Source organism: Onychostoma macrolepis, chromosome 14 (assembly GCF_012432095.1).
Source record: "Onychostoma macrolepis isolate SWU-2019 chromosome 14, ASM1243209v1, whole genome shotgun sequence".
Classification (NCBI taxonomy): Eukaryota; Metazoa; Chordata; class Actinopteri; order Cypriniformes; family Cyprinidae; genus Onychostoma; species Onychostoma macrolepis.
The window spans coordinates 28,717,520-28,743,340 of NC_081168.1; the positions used below are offsets into that span (position 1 = coordinate 28,717,520).

The 25,821-nt window shown below is 35.5% G+C and overlaps 1 protein-coding gene across 1 annotated transcript in view; it reads right to left on the reverse strand.

Annotated features, from left to right (window-relative positions):
• Positions 1 to 25,821, reverse strand: part of mgat4b (alpha-1,3-mannosyl-glycoprotein 4-beta-N-acetylglucosaminyltransferase B) — a 143,960-nt gene that overhangs the window by 56,595 nt on the left and 61,544 nt on the right. The window contains exons 2-3 of the mRNA XM_058798179.1: positions 5,307 to 5,486; positions 2,400 to 2,543 (exon numbers count right to left, since the gene is read on the reverse strand). Of these exons, the coding sequence (XP_058654162.1) occupies positions 2,400 to 2,543; positions 5,307 to 5,486 (324 nt within the window). The remainder of the gene's footprint in view (positions 1 to 2,399; positions 2,544 to 5,306; positions 5,487 to 25,821) is intronic.

Genomic DNA, 25,821 nt, shown 5'->3' on the forward strand with positions numbered 1-25,821 from the left:
GAGTGCGTTTTAGCACTTCCGGTTCCATCGTCCCAGAGTCAATGGCTTTTTTTGAATGGGATTCTGGCTAAATCCCTTAAATAAGGTCCGTGGTTCACACAGGCTCAAGATACTTTCACGTTTTATTCTACGACATAAAACACACCAGTTACACCCCACTTGTGATTTTTTAAAACTGTTATGTTTCTTAAAAAAGACGGTTGCTAACAAGTTGCTAAATGGGACTACAGGCGCTGTCGGAGACATTCAACGTTTATCACGCCGAACAGTTCAACAGTTCCAATTGTAGTATAATTTGTAATACAATTAATTGTAGAATAACCAATGAATAGTTTCCTGCATTTTATATTTTTGTTCGACAAAGTTTTTTTTGCTTTGCCCCGAAATGCGACACATGTCTTCGGATGGAAGATGCTCGTTTTATCGCTTTCCTACTGATACAGAGTCTCTGGGTTCGGACCATAAGGTAAATTCATATTATGATTATTACATGTAAACACCACATTTACCGGCTTTACATGGTAAAAGTGAAACTTTAATGATGCATAGTGCTTAAAGCCACGTTAAAATTAAATGTTTGCGGCCACATGAAGCTGTTAGAAAGCATATAGATTGAGGATTTCCTAGAAGCAAGGATAAAATAAAATTTTGTGTACCCACCCTAACAAAATTATAGCTGAAAAATGTGGTACTTTATTCACAAAAATAAGTTTAATCTTACCATATCCCAAAACTCGCTAACTCGCTGTTATTTAATAGATGAAATGCACTAGAATTTTATTGAATAGTAAGTGGAGACACGTTTTTAATTAAAATATTCGGTAACACTTTATTTTAGGGTCTCTTAACTAGTTGCTTATTAGCATGCATATTACTAGAATATTAGCCATTTATTAGTACTAAGTAAGCACATATTAATGCCTTATTCGACATGACCTTATTCTACATCCCTAATCCTACCCAATACCTAAACTTAACAACTACCTTACTAACTATTAATAAGCAGCAAATTATGGATTTATTGAGGGAAAAGTTGTAGTTAATAGCAAATGTGTTCCCTATTCCAAAGTGTTACCAAATATTCATATTATTAAAGGATTTATTGATTTTTAATTCACCTTATTTCGGAATGTACAGAAATAACGTTACATGCTTTCAAATGCCCTTCAGTTATGATTATTTCATTTATTCACTATACTATTTATTACTAATGTCTCTTTTCAGTTTTAGTTTGGCTCTAGTTTTGTATTTATTCCAGTTTATATGAAAAGGTTTGTGTAGCGTGGATTAAAATTCATATATAGAGTAAATACTTTTCACTGAACACGTTAAAAATAAGTTTGAGAAAGTCGTCGGGAGCATGGTGGTGGTGACGCTGAAGGTTTGCTTATAGCCCAAGTTTAGCTTTTAAGTTCTGGTGCTTTTATTTAGGCTTCAAAATTCAAAGTTATATTATTTTGTGAAGATTATCTTGATGGACAAAACGTGTAAGTTTCATGAACTATGATTGAACACAGAGCTCTTATTTTTTGAGGTCTGAAAGAAGTATCTTATGCTCACCATGCTGCATTTAATTAATCAAAAATACAGTGAAATATTACTACAATAAAAAAAAAAAAAAAAAATCTTTTGAATTCATGTGACCTGTCTGCTGGTAAAGGGAGTTAAAATTAGCAAATTTGAAAAAATTAGTTATTTTGATTTTCGCAATTTCTATGATGTATGATTTGTTGGAATCAACCAAAAAAAATGTCTGAGTTATACACCTTTTTGAAGTTAACAGACAATTCAAAATTCAGCAAAGTTAATTTTGAGAAATATTGAGTTAAAGTTTTCTGAAGGTTCCAAAGCAAAATCACCTAGCAACGCTACATCTTTTCCTTCACTTATTTTCTTAATAATATTCACTATATAAATATTGCAATTTTTATTTTATCTTTGTTATTAAAAATTAGAACAAAGATGCAAATAAACAGCAGAACAAATATAAGAAATAAACCAATTAAATAGTGCCTTACTTTTTCCATCTTACATCTAAACAGAAGCATTAAAATAAAAAAAAACGAATAGTAAGTGGTCAGACTGTAGGTTAGATTACACATCTCTCCACCATCTCAGCAGATATTGATGTTATTGCTGTTTCAGCGTTTCCTTTGAGTTCAGCGTTAGTCATAAACCGCTTCACGTTAGTAGTGCATTCAACACCACTCGCCTCTGAGACGGTGAACACAGAGATTCAACAATATCGCATGATCTCATCTGACAGCTGCAGGTCACTAGAGGCACCAGACACATAGTTTACACAGAATCCGTATAACTAGACAGGCCTTCAGGAGAATGTAACAAAACATATCACACTTTACAGAGAGGAACTCATTTCCTCTGCTGCTCACACTGACCTCCGGTGCGACCCTGGCCGATGTGCACGGCCGGCTGGAGGCTGGTCTCTTTGGCCAGCAGGTGCGGCAGATGGTGGAAGATGCTGGGCAGCTGAAGAACATTCTTACTGCTGGTCACGTTCCACAGCTTCAGCTTGGTCTCATCTATAAGACATGATAATCATCTGTCTAAGTCAGCTGGTTTAAACTACAAGCACATGATTTGATATGAATTATTATTGTCTTTAAAGGGGTCATCGGATGCAAAATTCACTTTTACATGTTGTTTGAACATAAATGTGTGTTGGCAGTGTGTGTTCACAACCACCCTATAATGATAAAAATCCACCCAGTGCTTTTTATTTAATCCCTAAAAATAATAGGCCTATTCCCTTTTTCAAATCAAGCTGTTCTCACCCTCTTGTCCGTGTGACGTCACACAGACCAAGGCCCCTCCCACGATTAGATCCTTAGACCCGCCCTGAGTGAGCTTAACAGTCCGACCACCATTGTTTCCATGCTGGAGCAGGGACATCAAAGAATGTTTCTATAGCGATTGAGGTGTTTTGTTGATGAATGTAATAATGAACATCTGAGCCGCTCAAGACATAGTGAATTACTTTCGCTTTTGAAGGGAATGCACCTCCTGATCTGCCTAAATGCACCTATGTTCGCGCGAATCATTCGTGATCCAGCTTCACCTCCAGAAGAAGTGAGTATAAAGGTTTTTTTTATGAATCTTTGCAAATCACCTTTCCTAATAACGTGCTAGTTAGCAGGTTTCGCGGCTAAATGCGGCTAAAGTAAACAGGACGGCTGGTCACCCCACAGAAGAGAGGGGCGGGGTCAGCAGAGCTCATTAGCATTTAAAGGAACATGCAACAAAACAGGTTGCTCTGAAAAGAGTAAAAAGGGTGTTTTTTGCACTACAATTGAGAAATTTTAACCAAAGCATGTTATAGACTTTTCATTAAGACCTTAAAGAATCATATCAACTTGTGGAAAATGGGCAATCAATGACTCCTTTAAAATAATTCTGAGCATTAAAATTAATCAACAGGAAGCAAAGAAAGAGAAGAAAGCAGAAGACAAAGCAAGTTTATTAAATCTTCTAGTTTATTAAATCTTACTAGCTTATGTTTCAATGCTCACATTTATACTAAATTTAGCTAATAAAAGTGGCAGCTTAACGATATTCCTTATGAAAAGACATGTCATTAGACAAAAAAAAAAAAACTTTTTAAAAACACAGCTGACAGCTGTGCATGATGTGATCCTTAATGAATGAGCAGAAATCTTACCAAAAACAAGCCTAATGAAGACAGTGCCAAAATAAATGAAAGCAAGTTTTAGCATGGAAACCACAAAACGTACAAAATATATAAAAATCAATTAAATCCAGAGGATCCTATTAATTAAATCCTATCCTTCATAATGTGATGCTGCTTATGATAAGCATGAGCTCATGAAAGCACAAATGACAGTTGGCTGTAAGTTATAAAGACGTTTCAGATATGTGAAACCAGTCTTAAGTTAGCACAGGTATATTTGTAGCAATAGCCAAAAATACAGTATATGGGTCAAAATGATCGATTTTTCTTTTATGCCAAAAATCATTAGGATATTAAGTAAAGATCATGTTCCATGTTGTCTTTAAAATAATTCGTACTGAGAATTAAAATGAATTAAAAGGTAGCGAAGAAAGAGAAGAAAGCAGAAGACAAATCAAGTTAAACCTTACTTGCGTATGTTTCAATGCTTAGACTTTGTCTTTGATAGCTCATTTGCCCCATGTTTACATTTATACTAAATTTAGCTAACAGAAGTGGCAGCTTAATGATATTCCTTATGAAAAGACAAAAAAAGAAAACTTTTTAAAACACAGCTGACAGCTGTGCATGATGTGACCCTTAATGAATGAACAGAAATCTGACCAAAAACAAGCTGAATGAAGACAAAATAAATGAAAGCAAGTTTTAGCATGGAAACCACAAAATGTACAAAATATATCAAAATCAATAAAATCCAGAGGACCGTCACTTCATAATGTGATGCTGCTTATGATAAGCATGAGTTCAAGAAAGCACATATTTGTATAGTTAAAGAAGTTTCAGATATGTGACCCTGAACCACAAAACCAGTCTCAAGTTAGCTCGGGAATATTTGTAGCAATAGCCAAAAATACAGTGTAAGTAAAGATCATGTTCCATGAAGTTATTTTGTCAATTTCCTACTGTAAATATATCAAAACTTCATTTTTGATTAGTAATATGCATTGCTAAGGACTTCATTTAAACAACTTTAAAGGCGATTTTCTCAATATTTAGATTTTTTTTGCACCCTCAGATTCCAGATTTACAAATACTTGCATCTCAGCCAAATATTGTCCTATATACAAACCATACATCAATGGAAAGCCTATTTATTCTGCTTTCAGATGCTGTATAAATCTCAATTGGGAAAAATGTACCCTTATGACTGGTTTTGTGGTCCCAGGGTCACATATTAGTATTTTTCTCACATACCATCGTGTTCACTTTTGTAAAGCTATGCAATATCCACTTCAATTATATGACAGAGATGGATTAAAAAAAAAATTTGTGTTCATCTGAAGAAATAAAGTCATACTGTACCCTTTAAAGAGATCATTTACTTTTTAAAATATTTTTGTTGTTTTGGACCCTGAAGACTTTCATTTTTGGGGTAAAAACAGTTGAAACTTTCCTTAAAACACATTATTTTGCGTTCCACAGAAAAAAGCACATCAAACAGGTTTGGAATGACACAAGGATGAGTAAATGATGACTGAATTTTCATTGTTGGGTAAAGTATTCCTTTAATTCTACCCCTATAATCAGAGGGCAATGATTGGTTGACAAAGCTTCAGGATGTGGTGGTGGTGTTTAGTCTCGCAGTTCTGTGTCTGACCTGACAGGCTGCTCCAGGTGCGGTTGATGTCCCGCAGCGCTTGCTTCTCAGCGATGGCTCGCTTGATTTCGTCCAGCACCAGGTTGAGCTCTTTGGAGCGTTTGAGGTTCTCTTGCTCAGCGGAGTGCAGACGGTCTCTCAGCGCCAGAAATTCACGCTGGTAAATGTCTACGACATTACCTACAATCAGAACAGAGAGAACAACACTAATTGGTGGTTTAAAGTGCAACACTTTTAAAGAAAACCTGCAGCTTTTGCTTTTTCTCAACACACTTCATCAGCTTCTTGCTTTAGAATTTATTATAACAGCATTCAATTATCCAGTCAAAAGAACCGTTATGTTATGCATCAATAAATAAAGGCCAATAATTCAACACAGAACATGAGCATGTTTCTCAAAGGTCCAAATTTAACAGGGTTGTTTTTTCGGATGGTAATAAGGATGACAAGTGTAAAAAATGAGAGGATATTTTGAGTCTCTCCCTCTCTTCTTCTCTGTGCCCTTTAAAGGACTGAAACCGCACTCGTTTACATTTAAACACTCCAGTTTTCTTAGACAGGGAGAGAATAGAGCTGGTGTCGTGTAACCAGCCAGTCATTCATGACATTTAAACAAGTGTTTTAGTGAGGTTGCCTGTTTTCTCCATGTCTCAGGTCATAACCTTTCTTAACGGGCGATCAATGTTCCTGAGCCCAGAGGTCAACGCACAGTTAGAAATACAAATCTGCTCTTTCAACCCTCAAATACAGATCAAATGTCAAACTTCAAAGTGCAGTTAAATGCATTTAAAGAAATACTAATCTGTTTAGATGTCATGTTTACTCACTTTCAGATAATCAATCCATAAAAATGTAATGGCACTTAATAATAAGGTTCCATTTGTTAACATTATTTAACTACATTAGTTAACAAACTAACAATGAAAAATACTTCAATATTAATATTAGTTAATGTTGATTGCAACAATTACGAATACATTATTAAAATGAAATGTAGCATCTATAAATGTTAGTTAATACACCTGAGCTGACAATTAACAGCTGTATTTTTATTAACTAACATGAACAAAGATGAATAAATACTGTAACAAATGAATTGCTCATTGTTTGTTAGTTAATGTTAATTTATGCATTAAATATATTTAACAAATGCAACCTTATTGTTAAGTGTTACCAATGTAATGCTTAGTATTTTTATGTGAAATTGACAGCACAAGATCAAACGGTCTCAATCCTGGCTGTTATTTTTGCATTATAATAATAATATTAATAATAATAATAATAATCATTTTAAAGCATCATTTAAAGAATGTATTCAATTAAGAAATGAATACATTTACATTACATTTAATATTCATTTTTAACAAACAAAAACAAATGCATGCATGCATAAGTGTGTGTGTAACATTACCACATAAAATACATAAATAAATACTATTTTTAATCTGCCTGCCAATGCCCAGACAAACAAATATTCACGCCTTCAAACTCCTGCTATTGGACAGGATGATCCGAAAGCTCCACAGAGTTAACAGTGTTTATATTGTTTATACCGCTGAAAACCGGCCTATGAATATCTTACTCAGTATTGTCTCTGGGTATTTAGCTGAGACAGAAGAAAGAATTTTAACATAAAAAAAAAAAAAATGACACTTTCACCTGTGTAGTGACACCACTGCTGGTATATGAGATTTCTAATTTTCTCATCTGACTGAGCTCATTTCTGTTCTTCCTTAGCTCTCAACACACTCTAGAAACGAAAGAATCATGAGGATTTATGCTTTGCGGGATAATCCTGAGCAGGCAGGCTTTTTCTGGGAGAAATGCCCACTCTCAGCGCACAACCCACATGCACACACACACACACACACACACACACACCCGTAATGCCATCGGAGTCCAAAGCCCTTGTGTAATCTGAAATTACACCGCTCCACACAAGTGCAATCCAATCCACACTTCAGACTGGGGAGGAGAGGTACATATAATACCTTGCAGAGTGAGATAATCTACTGATGTACTGATGACACCTTCACTGTGATCCCTACACTCGATTACTGCTGAGTGCTGGTGTCCTCTCATAAAAACGGAGAGTCAGAGGCACACCCTTATAAAGAGCGTGTGCAGATATACACTAAAACACATGTATTACAGCATATTTATTATAATAAACAAAAGGAGATGGATTCAGACGGATTGGAATAGACAGAGTACAAGATCAAATATATCGCATAGAGAAAATGAAGCCTTTAGTAAGACTGATGGTAAAAGATTAACCATAAAAGAACAGTTACACAAAACAAAACTAAAACTAAAAAACAAACAAAATAAAACCCATCAAAAAAATGCACAAAACAACAACAAACATTAAAAAACAAAAGACTTTAAAACAGGCTAAACTCTCTTTATGCTAAATATAATTTATTATTATTCCTTTTATTTTTTCATAGGTTTCATGAGATTGGGCCTTCTCATTTAAGTTGAGAATCTGTACTTGTCTGGAAATAGCTGCATTAGCGTGTCATGAAGATGGCCGCCAAGTGTACTGGCGTGCTTAAAAAGGACTTTGATCAAGCTCAGCATGTCTCTGTGTAAATTGGACACACAACAGTGTGTGTTTGTCCCTGCTGCACTGCATGTGGCTGTGTTCATCTTATTAAAAGAGAAGTCTTAAGACAGCCGTGACATCTCGCCAAGCTTTGCTGTCACACTGACGCTGAAACGAGCGAACAAATACAGACGAGAATTGTGAAAATGTGAGGGTGCTTAGCCTGGTTTAGTCGTCAAAATGATTTAACAGCATAGTCATGGCCATTATGACACCTAGCGGTGCGAGACAACCTGCTGATTTAGACTGTGTGTGCGTGTGTGTGTGTGTGTGTGAGTTGAAGAGGTGAGAGAGGACCAGACGAACAGAGGTCAAAACTCACACTTCCATCAGCCTCTAATAGAGGTGCCCTTGATTCACATCATTTTGTTTACTTTCTTCTTTCATGGAAATGTGCTGGTTTATCGCAGAAGAGAAGAAAAGAAAGGGGCTTGACATGAAAGCATGAAAGAGTTGCCTGTAATTTACTAAAGCTCACAAAGTGTCTTAATGAATTACTTCACAGATTTCAACGCTCTCTTCAGCTTGCATCTTTAGCAGGTCAAAAATAATTCATCCTGAAATTCATTACTGAAAAACAGAAATCCCTGAGCAATGATGCCAGAACGTTTGTGAAAGGCTTTACAAAAATACTCCAATTGTGATAATTCCACTGCTCCGAAATGTCTTCTAATTAAAACTGCATTCATTGGGCGGTCTCCAAGATTAATCTCCCACATGCTTAATTATCTCATTTAGATCATTATAATTATCTTAATATCTTGAGCTCATTTAATTGTGTTGGCTTGAACATTTCTGAAATGATTTGAGACAAATCTAAAAGATACCACTATGCAACAGTGAAAAAGAAACTACATTTACACATCTGAAGAAGATGTGAGCGGTACTTGCACAGATACTTGACACAATACACAATATTGACAATAATAATCCATGTTTCTTGAGCGGCAAATCAGAGTGATTTCTGAAGGGTCACGTGAGTAGTGATGATTCAGCTTTTGAATTTTAACAGTATAATAAAAAGAGAAAACATTTATTTTTAATTGCAATGATATTTCACAATATTATGGTTTTAACTGTATTTTTGATCAAGTAAATGTATCCTTGGTGGTCCAAGACCTTTTTTTTTTTAGAAACATTTGAATTATAGTGTACATGTTATTATTATTTTTATTATTCATGAGAAATAATAGCAATTAGAGATAATCTTAGAAAGTGTGCGTCTGTGTGTGTGTGTGTGTGTGTGTGTGTGTGTGTGTGTACCTAATTAACCATATTTTGGGGACACATTTGTACCCAGACATGAGCTAAATCAGACAAAATCTTCTCTTAGAGATGTCCTCATTTATAAAAAACAACCTTGTTTGTTTTAATGCTAATATTCATAAGGTTTTTTGTTAGGATTAGGGTTAGGTTACTGTATGTATAACTAGCTATAAGAAAAAACAATAAAAATCTAAAAATGCAGAATGTTGCATTTAGATTTAGTCAAATAAATCAGTTGTGTGTAAATGTAGTCTAGACTAGACAGTATTGTGTTGAGCGGTATCTCTGAGGCTGTCAGAAATCCCCTTGAGTCTCTCAATTTCCATCTTATTGAGTATATTTTTGTCTTTCATTTGGCTTGTTCTCTTTGCTTTCATTTTGTAAAGTGACTTGGATTCCTGCCTGGCTTTTTCATAATGGGCAAAATCCATACAGATCCTGAAACCAGATCATTCCATCCGTTTGAGGGGAACAATGACGTATTAAATACAATCCCTCTTGTACTGGCACTCTAGTCCTATAAATGATCTATCTTTATGCAGAAAATACGGAAATTCTGACTCTGTGTGTGAATGACCAACATCTTTAACAGGTCCATAAAGAGAATAAAGGAGTAAATGGTGAAAACAGAAAGTCCTTGGCTTGTTGAATCACTGCTGCAGCGGTTGAGTGTCAGTGGAGAGGTCACACACAGAAAGCATTTGAAAGGCCAGGCACAACAGGTCAGCTCAGATCCAGCACACAGAAACAGACCCAGTGACATTTTCCCAGGGCAGAGCAGCAAATAATAAAAACAACAATTCAGTTCAGGTTCATCCACAAGAAAGGCTAGGGTTATGAAAAAACAGCTTTAATCTTGTCCAAGCGCTCAACAGGAGAAATGCATTATATCTTTGAATAATGTTTGACTAGGGCTGCAATAGCTAATCGATAAAATGGAAATAACTCTACAACAAATTTGATTAGTAATCGATCACGTAGGCCTGCACGATTAATCGTTTGTAAACCGAAATCGCGATTTGAAAGTGTGCGATTTTCAAATCGCAAAAGCTGCGATTATTTCTATGAAGAACTATCAAATATGGTAACGAACATCTACGTAGTTTTTGACAGTTTGCTTCATGCGCATTTTACGTTTGATGCAGAGTTTAACCAATAGGGGGCATTTTAACACTGGACGTGCTGACTGAACGTCAAATAACGCCATTTGGAAAAGATGAGCGAGAGCAGTGGTTCAACTTCCCAACAAAGTGTGTCTGCAGAAGAGCAAAGTCCTGCAGACGACTTGGTAAAAAGCACCGCATATGTTTGGAATGATTTTGGATTTCGATGTTCTGATGTACTTTGTAACCCCTGTTTCACACATGCTCCGTTTGCAGTGCGTATGCGGTGCAGAAGCAGCAGGACTCATTGTTTTGCACGGGACGCGTTTGCAGTCCGCTCCTGATCCGCGGCTGTTTACCACAAACACAACATTTATCCATTATTTTGATTTCAAATCCAAACGTTGTTAGCCTATACTGAAAGTGTTTTTTACAGCATTGTGATCCTCTTTTAATCACAGTACAGTTACACAATATTTCATAGACATATTCACGTTTAAACTCAATTAATATAAACAACGTATTCAATGAATTTGGCTTCTAGATTTGTATATTAAGTTGCTCAAGTGGAAACATTTAAACAGCATATAGCCTATATTTTAAATTAAAACTTACCACTGACAGAAACAGTCGGCTCTCGTGCCTTTTACATTTAAATCTTTATTACAAACAGTCCCGCGGGTCTTAAAGAACTTTGTTTTTCTACCTCCACAGGACAAGTGCATATGTTGCCTTGTTTATCTAAAAGTGCACTTTTATTTGTTTTAAACCTAGCCAAAAAGCCTGTGAAACATAGTAGACTTTAATTATATCGATTTATTGGGAAATTACTACATTTCCATGTCAATCCATGTTCATTTTTACCGTGAACAAAGCGCTGTCACTTTAATTCAGCACGTGCTGCAGACGCACCGCTCCAGGAAAGCACTGCCGGACCGCAACCGCATGCAGTGAGAACGCTTTAATCCGTTAACATGGGTGCGGAAAAAAATACGCACTGCAAACGGAGCATGTGTGAAACGGGCGTAAAACCTGCCGAAAGTACAGTGTGTTTTGGTTCTTAAAAGTTTAAGATTTTATATATTTATTAAGATTGTTAATTTAACTTTAATTAAGATACTGTAGTTCTTAATGTCATGACAGATGTTTGCATTCTGACAACTTTATATAAAAAAAAAATGGACACAATGTTTAAGAGGTTTTAAATAAACAGTAGCACAGTGTAGCATAGTTTGTGTTGTGGTCTTTCTTTGGTGCTGTTAAAACCACCACAACAAACCTGTAGCTCTTTTATGAAATAGTAATAAATCGCATTTTAAATTGAAAATCACAATTTTGATCAGAAAAATCGCAATTCGATTTTTTCTCCAAATCGTGCAGCCCTACGATCACGTCTGTGCATCGAAAACAAGTCCAAAGTCCAAAAGTTACTTTACAGTAATGAATAACATATTTCTATGGACAAAACACATCTGGAAAACAGCCCAAACAGACCCAAGTTATCCATAAAATGAAAATGCTTAATTTTATGTGCTTCAAACAAACTCAAAAGCATATAGTGGCTTGTCAGGTGTTCTGGCAATCCACATGTTGTTTTTGATGCATGTTTTCCCTGTGCAAAATTTACATTTTACGGTTATATCCTGATAACAAAGGAAAGAAATTCACAGGTATTTCCACTTTGCATAAAGGTTTCCTGACATCAAGCGAGTCTCTGTTAAATGTCACAGACAAGCATGTACACTGTAAAAAGTGATAAGTTGACTTAACTTAAAAAAATTGAGGAAACCTGTTGCCTTAAAATTTTTAAGTAAATGCTAATTAAAAATAATAAGTTAAGTGAATTGTCAAGTTCACTTAACTTTTTATTATTATTATTATTATTATTTACTTAATATTTTTAAGGCAACGGGTTTCCTCAATTTTTTTAAGTTAAGTCAACTTATCACTTTTTACAGTGTACGCATCAAACAGACGGACTACTGTAATGACTGTCAAGTTTATAGTCTGTTGGTTTAGTTTTTCCGTGTTTACTCTATTCCCGTCTTTCCTCATCTGTTAATTAGTCCCACACACCTGTTTCTGTTTTCCCCGATTACTTTCCCTGTATATTTATGCCCTGAGTTTCCTTTGTTCCATTGTCTGGTCTCATTTATGGATGCATTTACACACACATTCATATGGATGTGTATTGACTTGTGTTATTTTCTCATGGATTATTAATGTATTTTCTAACGCTATTCCTTTACGGTATTCATTACAATGAGGTATAAATGTAATTGAATTACTTGTATTTAATTTGCCTTTCTTAACAGATTAATCGAGAAAATAATTGACTCAAAATAATCATACAATAAATCAATATGCACACAGATGTTTTATCATCTCGTTCTCAATGATTATCATTAGATCTCATTTATATTATATCAACATTAGTTATAACTGCATTACATTACAAAAACAGTCATGATGTACAAATAGAAAAACTTGAATTTATTATATATATATATATATATATATATATATATATATATATATATATATATATATATATATACACTCATAAGGGGTGATGCGGTACACAGATGTCAGGGTTCAATCACGTACCTCGGTTCTGGGGTCACAGTTCGATACGATTTCGGTACAACGGGGGTGGGGGATCTACTATGCTCAGTTTCTTTTCATTTATTTTGAACAGACAGTAGTAAAAAAAATAATACAATTTTTTCCATTTAGATGTGAAAATACTAAATATTATTACATGTTATATATATAAAATCTGTTTTGTTTTCATTGTGAGTGTACACAAATAAAAGCATACCTTTATACAGTGATTATTAATAAGACAATATGTGTTTAAAGTTGATTCTGCTGGTATAAGGAAACAGTTGAAGTGATCGCGCCAGAGCGCACACACACACAAAACACATCAGTTCCAGCATTGCTAACTTGACAGCGCAGTTGGTACTTTATCAAAATAAAATACAGTGAGCCAAACATCAGCGCACCCGCCTCTGTGTCACCGTTGGAACGCGACTGAAGTACAAAGCCTATCATTTACATAAATAATAGTTTAGCATTCAGATACGTTACATCGCAAATATGGAAATATTATGGAATATTTGGATTTATGCCGAATGAGAGAGGTGGGATACTCGAGCACAAAGCTCCATTTCGCAAACAGTTGAGTGCGCAAGCCTTTAAAAAGTATACTCCTTTGTCAGTCTGTGTGACAGACGCGTTTAGAATCAGCACATGGTCACTGTCTAGGGGGCTTTGTTTTCAAGTGCGCAACTCATGGCATTCGCTGTTCTTCTGCTGGCGGTTATCAAACAGCGCCGCAGGCACCCCCTTCTGGATTGGGGGTGAATTGCCTGTATTCGTCGTAAGGCCTTATGCACCGAACCGAGACGCCCGTGCCGTGACGGTTCAGTACGAATACATGTACATGCCACCCTAATATTATATATATATATATATATATATATATATATATATATATATATATTAGTGCTGTCAATCGATTAAAACATTTAATTGCGTTAATCACAGTCATGGATTGTGATTAATCATGATTAATCGCAAATTTTAAATACTAGGATTTACCTGTAAATGTGTTGAAAAAGAAATGCATGACAAACTAGTTTAAGGAAACAGAACCTTTCACACTTCCGCCAGGTGTGAGACATAATCCTTATTATTCTATTATCATTATTCTTTTGTTTTTATTCAGCCATAATCAACCTTTAAACTGGCAATAAAACGTTTACTAAGCCACATCGCTTCAATCCCAGTATACATTTACCCAACTATTATCAAAAGTATTTCTAAATAAATACAACAAAACATTTCTTGCGACCGTACATGAAGTATTATGACAAAATGCATTATGAAGAAGAATTGGACCTGTTCTGCAGCTACATTAGAGCTAACATTAGCAACATGCTACATAAGACAATTTATGAGATTAATAGTACACTTTTACTCAGAACTCACTTAAATCCACCATTGAGTGTTTGTAATAACTTCCTTTTGTGATCACGTGGAATGTGGTCGTTTACTGTTGTTAAAATATGCTATTTATAGCCTTTTATATCGCTACACAAATTAGCATTTCAGATTCACATTCTCAAGAAAATCACATACAGACCATATCCTATCGTAATCATGCGTTTATTATCTTATATAATCTATAGTGGATGTTGTCAAGTTTATTTCTGCTGTGTAAAAGCCTTAACATGTATGCTCTGCTGAAACTCACATTGTTTGTGATGTTACAACCACCTCTCAGTTCTTAAGTTGCCAGGGATACATTCCAAGTATAATACACATTAGTAAAAGGATCTATTTTAATTTTATTTGTCTATATACACTTTGGGCGGCCGCGGTACATTATAAAAGTAGCCCAAAAAACCGCAACCCACGGCTCTATAATTTTTCCCGCGACTGTATTTTCAAACTAAACCACTTGTGCCACTATCATTACCCTGGCAACACTGGTTCGCTGTACCCTCATCACACAATGATAGATGACCTTCCGCTCTGCGATGACGGGAAGAAGTTGGGGTCAGACCTTATCAAACGATTAATCTGCGTTAAAAAAATATTAACGCGTTAAAATTGTTTGATTAATCGCATGCTTTAACGTTGACACCCTTAATATATATTTATACATATACATACATACACACACACACACACACACACACACACACATATACACATATACACATATATATATATATATATATATATATATATATATATACACACACACACATACATACACATATACATATATACACAATTTAATGAGAAATGAGATTTCTTTGGGAAATGTGCTTAATTGTCATGAAAATAAATGTCAAGGTTAAAAGAAATCTTAATGGTCCCAATGAAAGCCTAATTTGCTTAATGCAAAATTGAAATGTCTTGTTTTGTCTTTTGATTTAGAGGGGAAACATTGCTATGTTCACGCCACATTGATTATTGTAATTGCAGGACGACAGAGATTCTGCTCTTGAGAATGTCCAACAACTCAGAAACTCAGAAATAATTTGTTTCTATGGCAATGCCAATGGGTCAAGGTTTGTGTGGATGGGAGGATCCAGCAGATGCACTAACTACCAACATTCTGCCTCTTTCTTCACGGACACTCATTCAAAAGTTACTGTGAAGTGCTGATCAAGAAGTGCTGGCTGTCCTAGCTGTATTTAACAACATTTGATGAGGTCCACACTTATTCCTTTGCTCCGTCCAGCCAGCGGAAGAAAAAACCCTCTCTACGAATACAATGGTTCTAGCTAGAACATGACGGCTGGCAAATAGATTTTTAAACATCGATTTCTTCTTTAGGTTCTGAACTTTCAGAGAGAAAAAATATATAATACAGACATACTAAACACATACTTAGTGTGTAATGTTGCTGTTTGAGCATAAACAATATCTGCAAAGTTACGACGCTGAAAGTTCAATGCAAACGGAGATATCGTCTTTCAAAAAACGCTCGTAGGGACTACAAGAAGCTACTTCCCGGGTTCGTTACGTCACAAACCCAGAAATTTACATAAACCCCGCCCCTGGGAACATGCAACAAAGGGGGCGGGGCCATGTTGCGCGGCTTTAGAGAATCTGAGTAAAATGCATATTTCTGAGGGAGGGGCTTCATAAAAACAGGAACTTATCAGAGTGTTCAAATGAGAAGGGTGTAGAATAAAGGAAAGTTATGTGAAAAATAATGTTGTTTTTTTTTTAAACGAAGCATTAAAATGTTAGACTGCACCCCATAAACACAATCAAGCCTAGAAAAAGAAAAAAGAAAAAAATGAACAACCACCCCTTTAAGAACAAAGAAATTATGCAAGGTAACTGTGACAATAACAACATGGCATAATGAAACATAGCATATTGAAGACGCCACTGCCAAGATGGTTATTTTTATATGACATCACAACAGTCAAGTGAGAGCAGCTGGAGTTTTTAAAATATAAAAAAGACACTTCTGTTCAGCCTTCATCATGCATGTCTTCACTGAGTGCTTTATGAAATCAGACTCTACATGACTGACAGACCAGAGAGAGAGAGAGAGAGAGAGAGAGAGAGAGAGAGAGAGCTCTGACTAATCTTATGAATCGGATGTGTAAGAAAAACTGAATAAAACATGATTTCTTCATCCATATGCTGCTGCTGTATCAGTTTATTAAGGTCACTGAGGTTTAAATGCAGGAGGACAACAAGCACAGAGTGAGTCAAATGCAAACGAGTGCAGTTATAGTAACCACTGCACATTAACGTACAGTAGAATGATACATGTGTGTGTTAATATGATCATATCACAGATCAGAATCACAAACACATGCAGTATGCATGCTTACATCAGCATGAAAAAAATTGACAAATTGCCTCAATAAACAGGAAATAAATAAAAAATATCAGGCTTAAAATGCAATATGACATTGGCCATTGTGCTGCAGCAGTGACTGAATATGATATTTAGTATGATATTCAGTAGCATAGTGTCATGTAGCAGTGGGTATTCTCCAAGAATACATTATTCAGTTAGACAACAGATCGATCTGACAGCATGACACATATAGTGTGACGTTGTTATATCATGATGAGACAGTAATAAGTGATCACAGCAGTGACGGCACATAATAAATCAGTCATCCCAATGCAATCATAAACCACTCAAGCATGTTGTTATAAAGCAGAGGGCCTATATCCCACTTAACTGTAGTAAAATCACTTTAATTCAAAGTCTCTTGTGGCTTCTTGCTTTTATAACACTTTACAATTACCGTAGTTCCCATTAACTAACAATAACTAACAATGAGCAATACATTTGTTACAATGCTTACTAATCTTTGTTAATGTTAGTTAATAGCTCATGTTAGCTCAGGTCCATAAAATAAAATTAAGAGACACAACTTTGTTTTCATTTATGTATTAGAAAATGCTGAAATTAACATTAACATCAATAAAAGCTTTAGAAGTATTCTTCATTGATGTCAGTTAGTTAATAAAGTCGACTAATGTTAACAAACCATATTTTAAAGCGTTACCATTAATATTGTATATTGGGTCTGCCAACTGATTAAATATCAAAGACATAAAAAAGAAGAACAACAAGCAATTTAGATCACAGGAGTCAAAGCATTTATAAAACTGGCAATAACAGCAATATGATAAACACACTAATGTTTACATTTATTACACATGTGTATGCACACAGGGTTTACGCACATATGTGTGCATACACTCGGTTAGTGAAAGACATCAAAATAACCCTAAGTGTTCAAACAGTGATCTAACACATTTAATAGCATAACATATTACATTCAGCAGAACAATCATCTCCACATTATCATCCTCCAAATGAAAATAACCATCTTAATGCACCACAAACACACTCCCTTACACATCATTACACACTGATTCAGCTCGCGCACACACACACAGACAGCTAAGTAGTATAAAAGCCATCAGCTCTAATCCAGCTTAGTAAACAACTAAAAGAGCCGCTATCAAATCACTCTCAAATCCAGTCTAACTGCTCTTCACACATACACAAACACACACGATCACTCTCAAACACTTTTAACGAGCCGTGCTCATTGTTTCATCTCATGAGGCTGATTATGAGGCTGTAAAATCTGAGGTGTTACGAAGCAACATTACAGTCATCTTATTAAAACATCAGCAACAGAAAGCACCCCCAGCACATCTCACAGCCCTGCGTGTAGAAATATGTGTGGAAAGACGTCTAAAGCACCTCTTCTCAAAAGTTGCCATGGAGAATTGCTATAAATTGGATATGAATAATATCAAAGTGTAAAATTAAGCATTTACATGCACTACAGGGGTTTAAAATCAATTTCTATTTGTGTGCATATGCACACACCCACATCCTCACACATACAGCAGCCTACTGAGTGATAAATAACAGAGTTCTGCACTACTCCACACATATTCATGCCCTCACACACACACATGCACACGCACACACACACACACACACACACACACACACTCCATTACAGCCATCTCTCCACACACTTCACCACAGGAGGAAAATGAGAGCACCAGGCAAGTCTTGAGAGTGTGTCCTGTAGTTTGCACTGCCGGGAAGCTCTTGAACAATGACGCCGTTCACCACACAAATGACGGGTGATTACCGTTAACATTAGAGAGACTTTACCCAGGAGAAGCGATCAGAGATCAGTTTGCTTTACCACAAATCCAATCCATCATGCTTACTCCAATATATTTATTTCTTACAGAAATATGTCTGTATATACACATACTGCATGTGCACAAATATACATACACACACACACACACATACATACACACTGCCATTCAAACGTTTGGGATCAGTAAGATTTATCATGTTTTTTTTTTTTTTAAAGAAATCTCTTATGCTCATCAAAGCTGCATTTATTTGATTTATTACTGCAATTTAAAAGTAACGGCTTTCTATTTTAATATACTCTGGAATATAATTTATTCCTGTGACACAAGGCTGAATTTTTAGCATCATTACTCCAATCTTCAGTGTCATATCCTTCAGAAATCATTCGAATATGCTGATTTATTAGCAATGTTGGAAACAGTTGCGCTGCTTAATAATTTTTGGAACCTGCGATGCTTATAAAAGTTAAAAGGAACAGCATTTATTCAAAATAGAAATATTCTCTAACAATGCAAAGTCTTTACTTTTCACTTTTCTCACAAAAATGCGGAAAAACTAAACACTGAAAAAATATGTAAAACTAAAATAAATATTCACAAATATTATAATGTACAGTGAATATACAGCAAAGATGAATACAGTAATACAGTATAGTACAGTAATGTTATTTTAAAGTACAGCCATTTTTTATTATGATAATTTATAATGTTTGAATTGGATAAAAAAATAAATCTGTGGATATGAATAAGACTGATTTATACAAGACCGTTTGTGTGAGGGTTAATAATTACATTCATATAGTATCTTTTTTTAGTATCTAGCATCTTTTTCCCCCAAGAAATGAGCTTAACACATTTTTATGGGTGATGAGCTCTGTAGGAGATATAGCTCTTTACCATAATCTCACTAACCCTTTAGTTCAGAGATAGATAATGATCTAAATCCTAAAAACAGGCATAAGCCATTAAATATCCAAAGTGTTGATACTAAGAAAAGATCCTAAAAGATCCAGTGTCAACTGATTTGGTGCTTATGATTCAGGTCTTATTTTTCCCACTTTTCTTTGCTAGCTTTCAAAAACTAGAACACATCTGTCCATCTTTTGTATTTATATTATAACACTTTGATGCCTCATTTCACTTTTTGGCTATAGTCAAATTCTAGATTAGAGCTTTAAGTATGCTGATATTATAAGTCTAGTCAATATTAACACATTATACAAAGTCATTGTGTATCAGTAATTAGTCATAACATGCAAAAGAGGTTTACATTATCAGTCAAACTGATTTCATTGTAAGCATCTCAAACTCTAGCATCAGTGAACCAATAAATTGTAAATCTATCTATCTATCTATCTATCTAAGTAAAAACACATAAGATTTCTAACATACAGTAGATTTCTAACATCAACCATCACATCGGCCATAACATACAAATAATTATCAGTTATTGATAAAACCTCTATAATTTTAAAAGTTTTTCAGCCTCACAGATGGATTTAATAAACTCGTAGGCTCAGTGATGGGCCAGTATAACAGGGTGTAATGGCACTGTTATCTCTTTAGCACATTTGGACATTTGGTGAGTGATTCATTCAGCTAAGACACTGGAGAAAAGGAAATCAGATTAGTAAAGTGTGAGAGGGATCAGCTCTTTGATAATGGGTTATATCAGAGCTGTAAGGTCAGACACTTCCACGTTTACAGCTTTGAACACTCAAACAGAGCAGATCACAACTGACTCTGCTGCTGATACGAGGGATTTATACTGTATGTGTGCGCGAGTAACATAACTGAGAACAAAACCAAGTGATGTACGAAAGACGACATTCTGACAGCAGGACATGGTTTTGCTTTATCAAGAGAGTCGCAGAATTTCTCAAGTGTGCAGACTGGAGCAGTGAGACGTTATGTGTTTGAAATAGAGAGAGAGAGAGATGAAAGTGTGGAGGAAAGCCCTGAGTAAGGTTTTATTCTGCTATATATCGCAGGATGAAAGAGACAAACACTGAGGCCACTCTCAAGAATGTATATGATCAACACATCATACGCTGGGGGCAGGTTTAGTTCGAGAGTAGATAAATCTGGTTACAATAGTTAATCAATCGTTTTAATCGGGGAAATGACAATGTTTTTTTTTTTTTTACAGATAAAGAAAAACATACTAAAGAAAAACATACCTGAAAGTTAAAAAAAAGTAAAAAAAAAAAAAAAAGAGAAAATTCCACTTTTTGTCCTTTTAAAGGAATAAAATATAGAAGTCTGCAATAGATTCAAGAACAATCAAGATGCAAGGGGATTCTCATTTGCACTCCTAAAATAAAGGTTCTTTATTGGTATCAATGGTTCCTTAAAGAACCCATAACTTCCATGCAACTTTTCCATTGAACAAAAGGTTCTTTATAGCAAAAAAGGTTCTTCTGATTATTCAAATATTTTTTTTTTTAGTTGTTAAGAACTTCACAGAAAGGTTCTTTTTTTATTGAACTTACAAAATTCAACAGCAAGTTCTTAGCATATTTCTCATATTTACAGAATTTGTAAATACAAATTGAGACAAATTTAATAAAATAAAAAATAAAATAAAATAACAAAAGGGCATCACAAGTATATTTTAAATTCATTTAGCAGAGACGCATATCTTTGGGCTTTACATTTTTTTTTTTTTTTTTTAACTTTAACTAGATTCTAAAAAAGCTTTAAAGGCTGTTTGAAAATGAGCTGTGTGGGTTTTAAGTTACTCCATTTAGTTTGATGAATATAACATTTTCCTAATAGCAAAAACAGATCAATAATAAATATTGTCATATTCATTTGAATGAAGTAAAACAATTGATAAATTAAGGACTAGGATGCAGTTTATTTTAGCACTTAGAAATGGACTTTTCACAGAAAGGTTCTTTGGACAACCCAAAACAGGTTTTCTTGCATTGCTATTTTTTTATTTATTTTTTTTTTAATTTTTACAAATGTGGGTCAAATAGTTTGAAAACCTATGTATAACTAAATATACTTTTTTGGGACTTCAGACAGAGATGCCAAAGAAAAAGACCAATACACACAACATTACACATACTTTTGTATATTTGTGGATTGTACGCAAAGAAAACAATGTATAAGAATTCTTCAAGTGTGTGGATTTGTGAACTGAATGTCTGGATCTGCTGCACATATTTCTGGATTCTCATGTGCATCAGTGGTATTCATTGTGTGCATGTGTTGGAGATTATGATACTGTCTTCACTCAATATGTGTCTCATCAACTGTAAACGTGAGCTCTCTGTCCAAATATCAATATCAAGCAGCTTTTACATGAAAACCTGGATCATTTCTCACATGTGCATGCAGCTTTGACACTCCATGTTATCATCATATGTTATTTGATTTGTTAAAGTGCCAGTTTCTGTTCAGATTTCTGTTGCATGCTCCATACTAGCATACTACTCGTATGGTTTTGAATTTAGCACCTGCTAACTGAGCTGACGTAACTTCTCAGGTGATGTGAGGACGCACACTGTTATATATGATGGAAAGTCATTCTCTTTGGCTGTATGTATTCTGGCCATTCACAAAAGTCAACACTGCGCAACCACAGATGCAGACGATCCCGCTACATTTATGTGCAGAACTCGCACATCTTTGTAGGCTATTGAGTGATACAAGAGAGAAATCCTTTTCATTTTCCTAAAAAATATATTTAACCACCATCCTCTCGAAATACACTTTCCATACTTAGTCACTAAGATTCTAGACCTCTGTCTTGTTCTTTTCTTACGAAACAAATGATCTGCACTCTCCCACATGTAAACGTATTCCTAAATTTGTATGCAATAAAATCAATAAGCATCAATTGGTTTTGCATATCATAACACACACTTACCCTGTGACACAATACAGATAACACAATATCACTGCTAATGGACATAATGCCTGTAAAATGAGCATATGAGTATAGATTTACTAATGCTCTCAGACTGAGTTATTATTGCTGTCATGTGTTAATCAACACAAATCTAATGAAGATGCACTCACTTCCGTACTAACAACAAAATCGAATGGGACCACATCCTTAAACGACAATGTGTGTGTGTGTGTGTGTGTGAGAAAGTTTACTCTATGTAAACTTTCAGTCCTGAAGAGACATTGTTGCTATGGCAACAGGGACAGAAGACAATAACTTTCAAAAGACAAACATTAAACTAGACAAAACACGCAGCCCACACAGTGACCAAAAGTCAAAAATAGTCCAAACTAAACTACACTTTCTAAAAAGTAGAGTTGCACAGAAGTAACTGCCACAATGCTAGTAAGGGACATTCTCATTAGAGCCTTCATTGCACAAAAATCTGCATACACCCTTGAGTCATACTGAAGATAACATTGTAATTTAGGGATCAATTCTCACTATTAACTAGTTGTTTATTAGCATGCATGATACTAATACATTGGCTGTTTATTAGTAACTATAAAGCACATATTCTGCATGACCGTATTATAGAGCCTACTCAATAACTTAACTTAACTTACTAACCTTACTAACTATTAATAAAGCAGAACATTAGGAGTTTTTAAGGCAAAAGTCATTGTTATTAGTTAGTTAACAGTGAAAATTGGTCCCTAAATTGTGACCTTATGAATATACTTGAAATGATCTCAACAATAACATCCAAAAGACTCATTTTGATTTCAGGAGAGCTTTAGAATTGTGAGACTATGGATACACAGACACACACACACACACACACACACACACACACACACGTCTGGTTTGCTATCCTTGTGGGGACTCTCCATTTGGCGTAATGCTTTTTCTACTGTACAGACCGTATATTCTATTGCCCTACACCAACCCTACACCTAAACCTACCCCTTACAGGAAACTACAGGCATTTTTAGATTTTCAAAAAACGTCATTCTGTGTGATTTATTAGCTTGTTTACCCGTGGGTAGACCTCAATTTTGGTCCCCACCGTGACACGAGTCCCCATGAGTCTGTGTGTATTCAGGTTTAAGTCCCCACCTGAATAGAAAAACAGGTACACACACACACACACGCACACACACACACACACACACACACACACACACACACACACACGTTTGTTTTTGTGAAAAGTGGGGACATCCCATAGGCATAATGGTTTTTATACTGTACAAACTGAATGTGCTATTGCCCTACACCTAAACCTACCCCTTACAGGAGATTTTGTGCTATTTCAGATTTTCAATACATTCCATTCTGTGTGATTTATAAGCGTTTTGAAAAGTGGGGACATGGGGTAATGTCCTGAAAAGTCACCTTCTCCTTGTTATACCTGTCATACCCTTGTCATTATACAAATTTATGTCCTCATTTGTCACAAAAACGCGTGCACACACACACACACACACACACACACACACACACACACACACAGGACTCAAACTCATTAAAGTGCCTGAAGTGCATTGGATCCGTTGATCTCTTTAAAATTACTGACAACGAGATCAAATGGAAGAAAATTTATCAGATTTTTTTCCTGCTTTGTTGAATTTGTTACTATTAGAGCAGCTGTCAATTTAAGTTTAACTTCAGGTGATAATAGCAAATCTGCATACCTGAGAAGATTAAAAAGATTTGAGACAGAGAAGATTAAAAAAAAAAAAGAAAAAAAATATATAAATCACAAATTTTCACAAACACATTCTATATCTGGGTTACTCAACAGGAGGTGGAAAAAAAAAATGCTAAATACAAATTATAACAACAAAAAACAGTCAACTTAGAAGATGTCAACAAAGACAGACTCCTAGACTTTAAAAAGTCCATGAACAAAACTACACAAGATTAGAGGAAAAACTACCCAGTCTCTATGAAATACAGTTTCACTATATGAGCTATTGAAATATTGCCATGAAACCATCAAAAGAAGAGGGACATTTAGAAAGAAAACTGTTGTGTCATGTTAATAATGATGCATTTTTGTAAAGTTTTGTAACAAACAATTCTGGAACTGTGTCAACTCGCCACTTCATGCCCAACATAAAATGTGAAACCTGAAGCAAAAGCAGTTTTAGAAGTACTGCTCTATATTATGGCCCTGAGATGCCGAGCTCCTCCTGGGAGGTAAATTGAAGTTGGCATTACGATCTGGAAACCGTTGAGTGCCTATCAGTCAAACATTCAATCTCATATCTGCCAAATGCCTCCGGCTGCCACATACTGCGTGGAAAAACTGACTTCAGATCAGTCAAATCACTATGTACTGAAGCACACTCATCTTAAGAGGGAGAAGCTAGCATTAAACAATTGTGAAGTAGGTGAGTGAAGGAGACATAGTGTGAGAAAAAGAGCCTGGAAACTCGAGGATTTCTCCACATCCCTCTAATCTGAAGAACACATGGCCCTCACACTGGAAAAACAGTCACTCAGGAATAAAGAGGGATTGTTGGGGAGCAGATGATGGAGAATGACCATTGGCTGATTCTGAGGTAATACTTTCAACGTGTTTTGAGATCTGCTCTTCAGAGGTCTGACTATGAGGTCAATGTTTTGAAAAAAGCTTTGTGAAGTCCCCCGTATGTGTGCGTTTATACCTGATCCACTTTCACACTGTCCAGATGTGACTTTTGCAGCTTAAAACAGTCACAGAGTGGGAAAAAACGAGTTTGTGGAAAGACGGTTATTGGAGTAGATCACTCGGAAATGAAAATTCTGCCAGCATTCACCCCCTCATGTCTTTCCAAACAGGTTTTAGGCAACATGAGGGGTTGAATGATCAGAATTTTTATTTTTGGATAAACTAATCGCTTTAAAACCCACATGATAAAGTTATGAGCTCATGGAGAATTCTTCATCTATCACCGTATCTCCTTTCAGCCTGAGGAGGACATCCTACTCCACCTTACACTGAAACGACTCCGTCTATAAACACTGAACTGAGCACAAGGTGCACATGTCAGACGGAGTTTGGCAGATATTTTTGCTAAGCTCTTACCCAGCTGAGACTGCACTCAATACAGCAAGTGAATTCAATTAAACTTAACTCCAAGTCACGGAACACAAACTCTAATTGTGTTTAGCCGAGGTCCCAATTCTACAGAGTGCAGCCCTTTTGCATTAAGAAAATACAACCAAACTGCAGTAAATCAAGTTGGAGGGCGCTGGGAGAAGCGGCGTGGCGTAAAATCTGATTGTCTGTGCAGGGCAAAGCTACCAGGTTGTGCAGATTGGAGAATTTTACAAGACAAATGATCCGCTCCTGAAGGAGCCATAAAGGGACAAAGATGGCCCCGAAATATAAACACATGCACAAACTCTATAAAAATAATACACAGGAAATGTCAAATTATACAGAAATTCCTG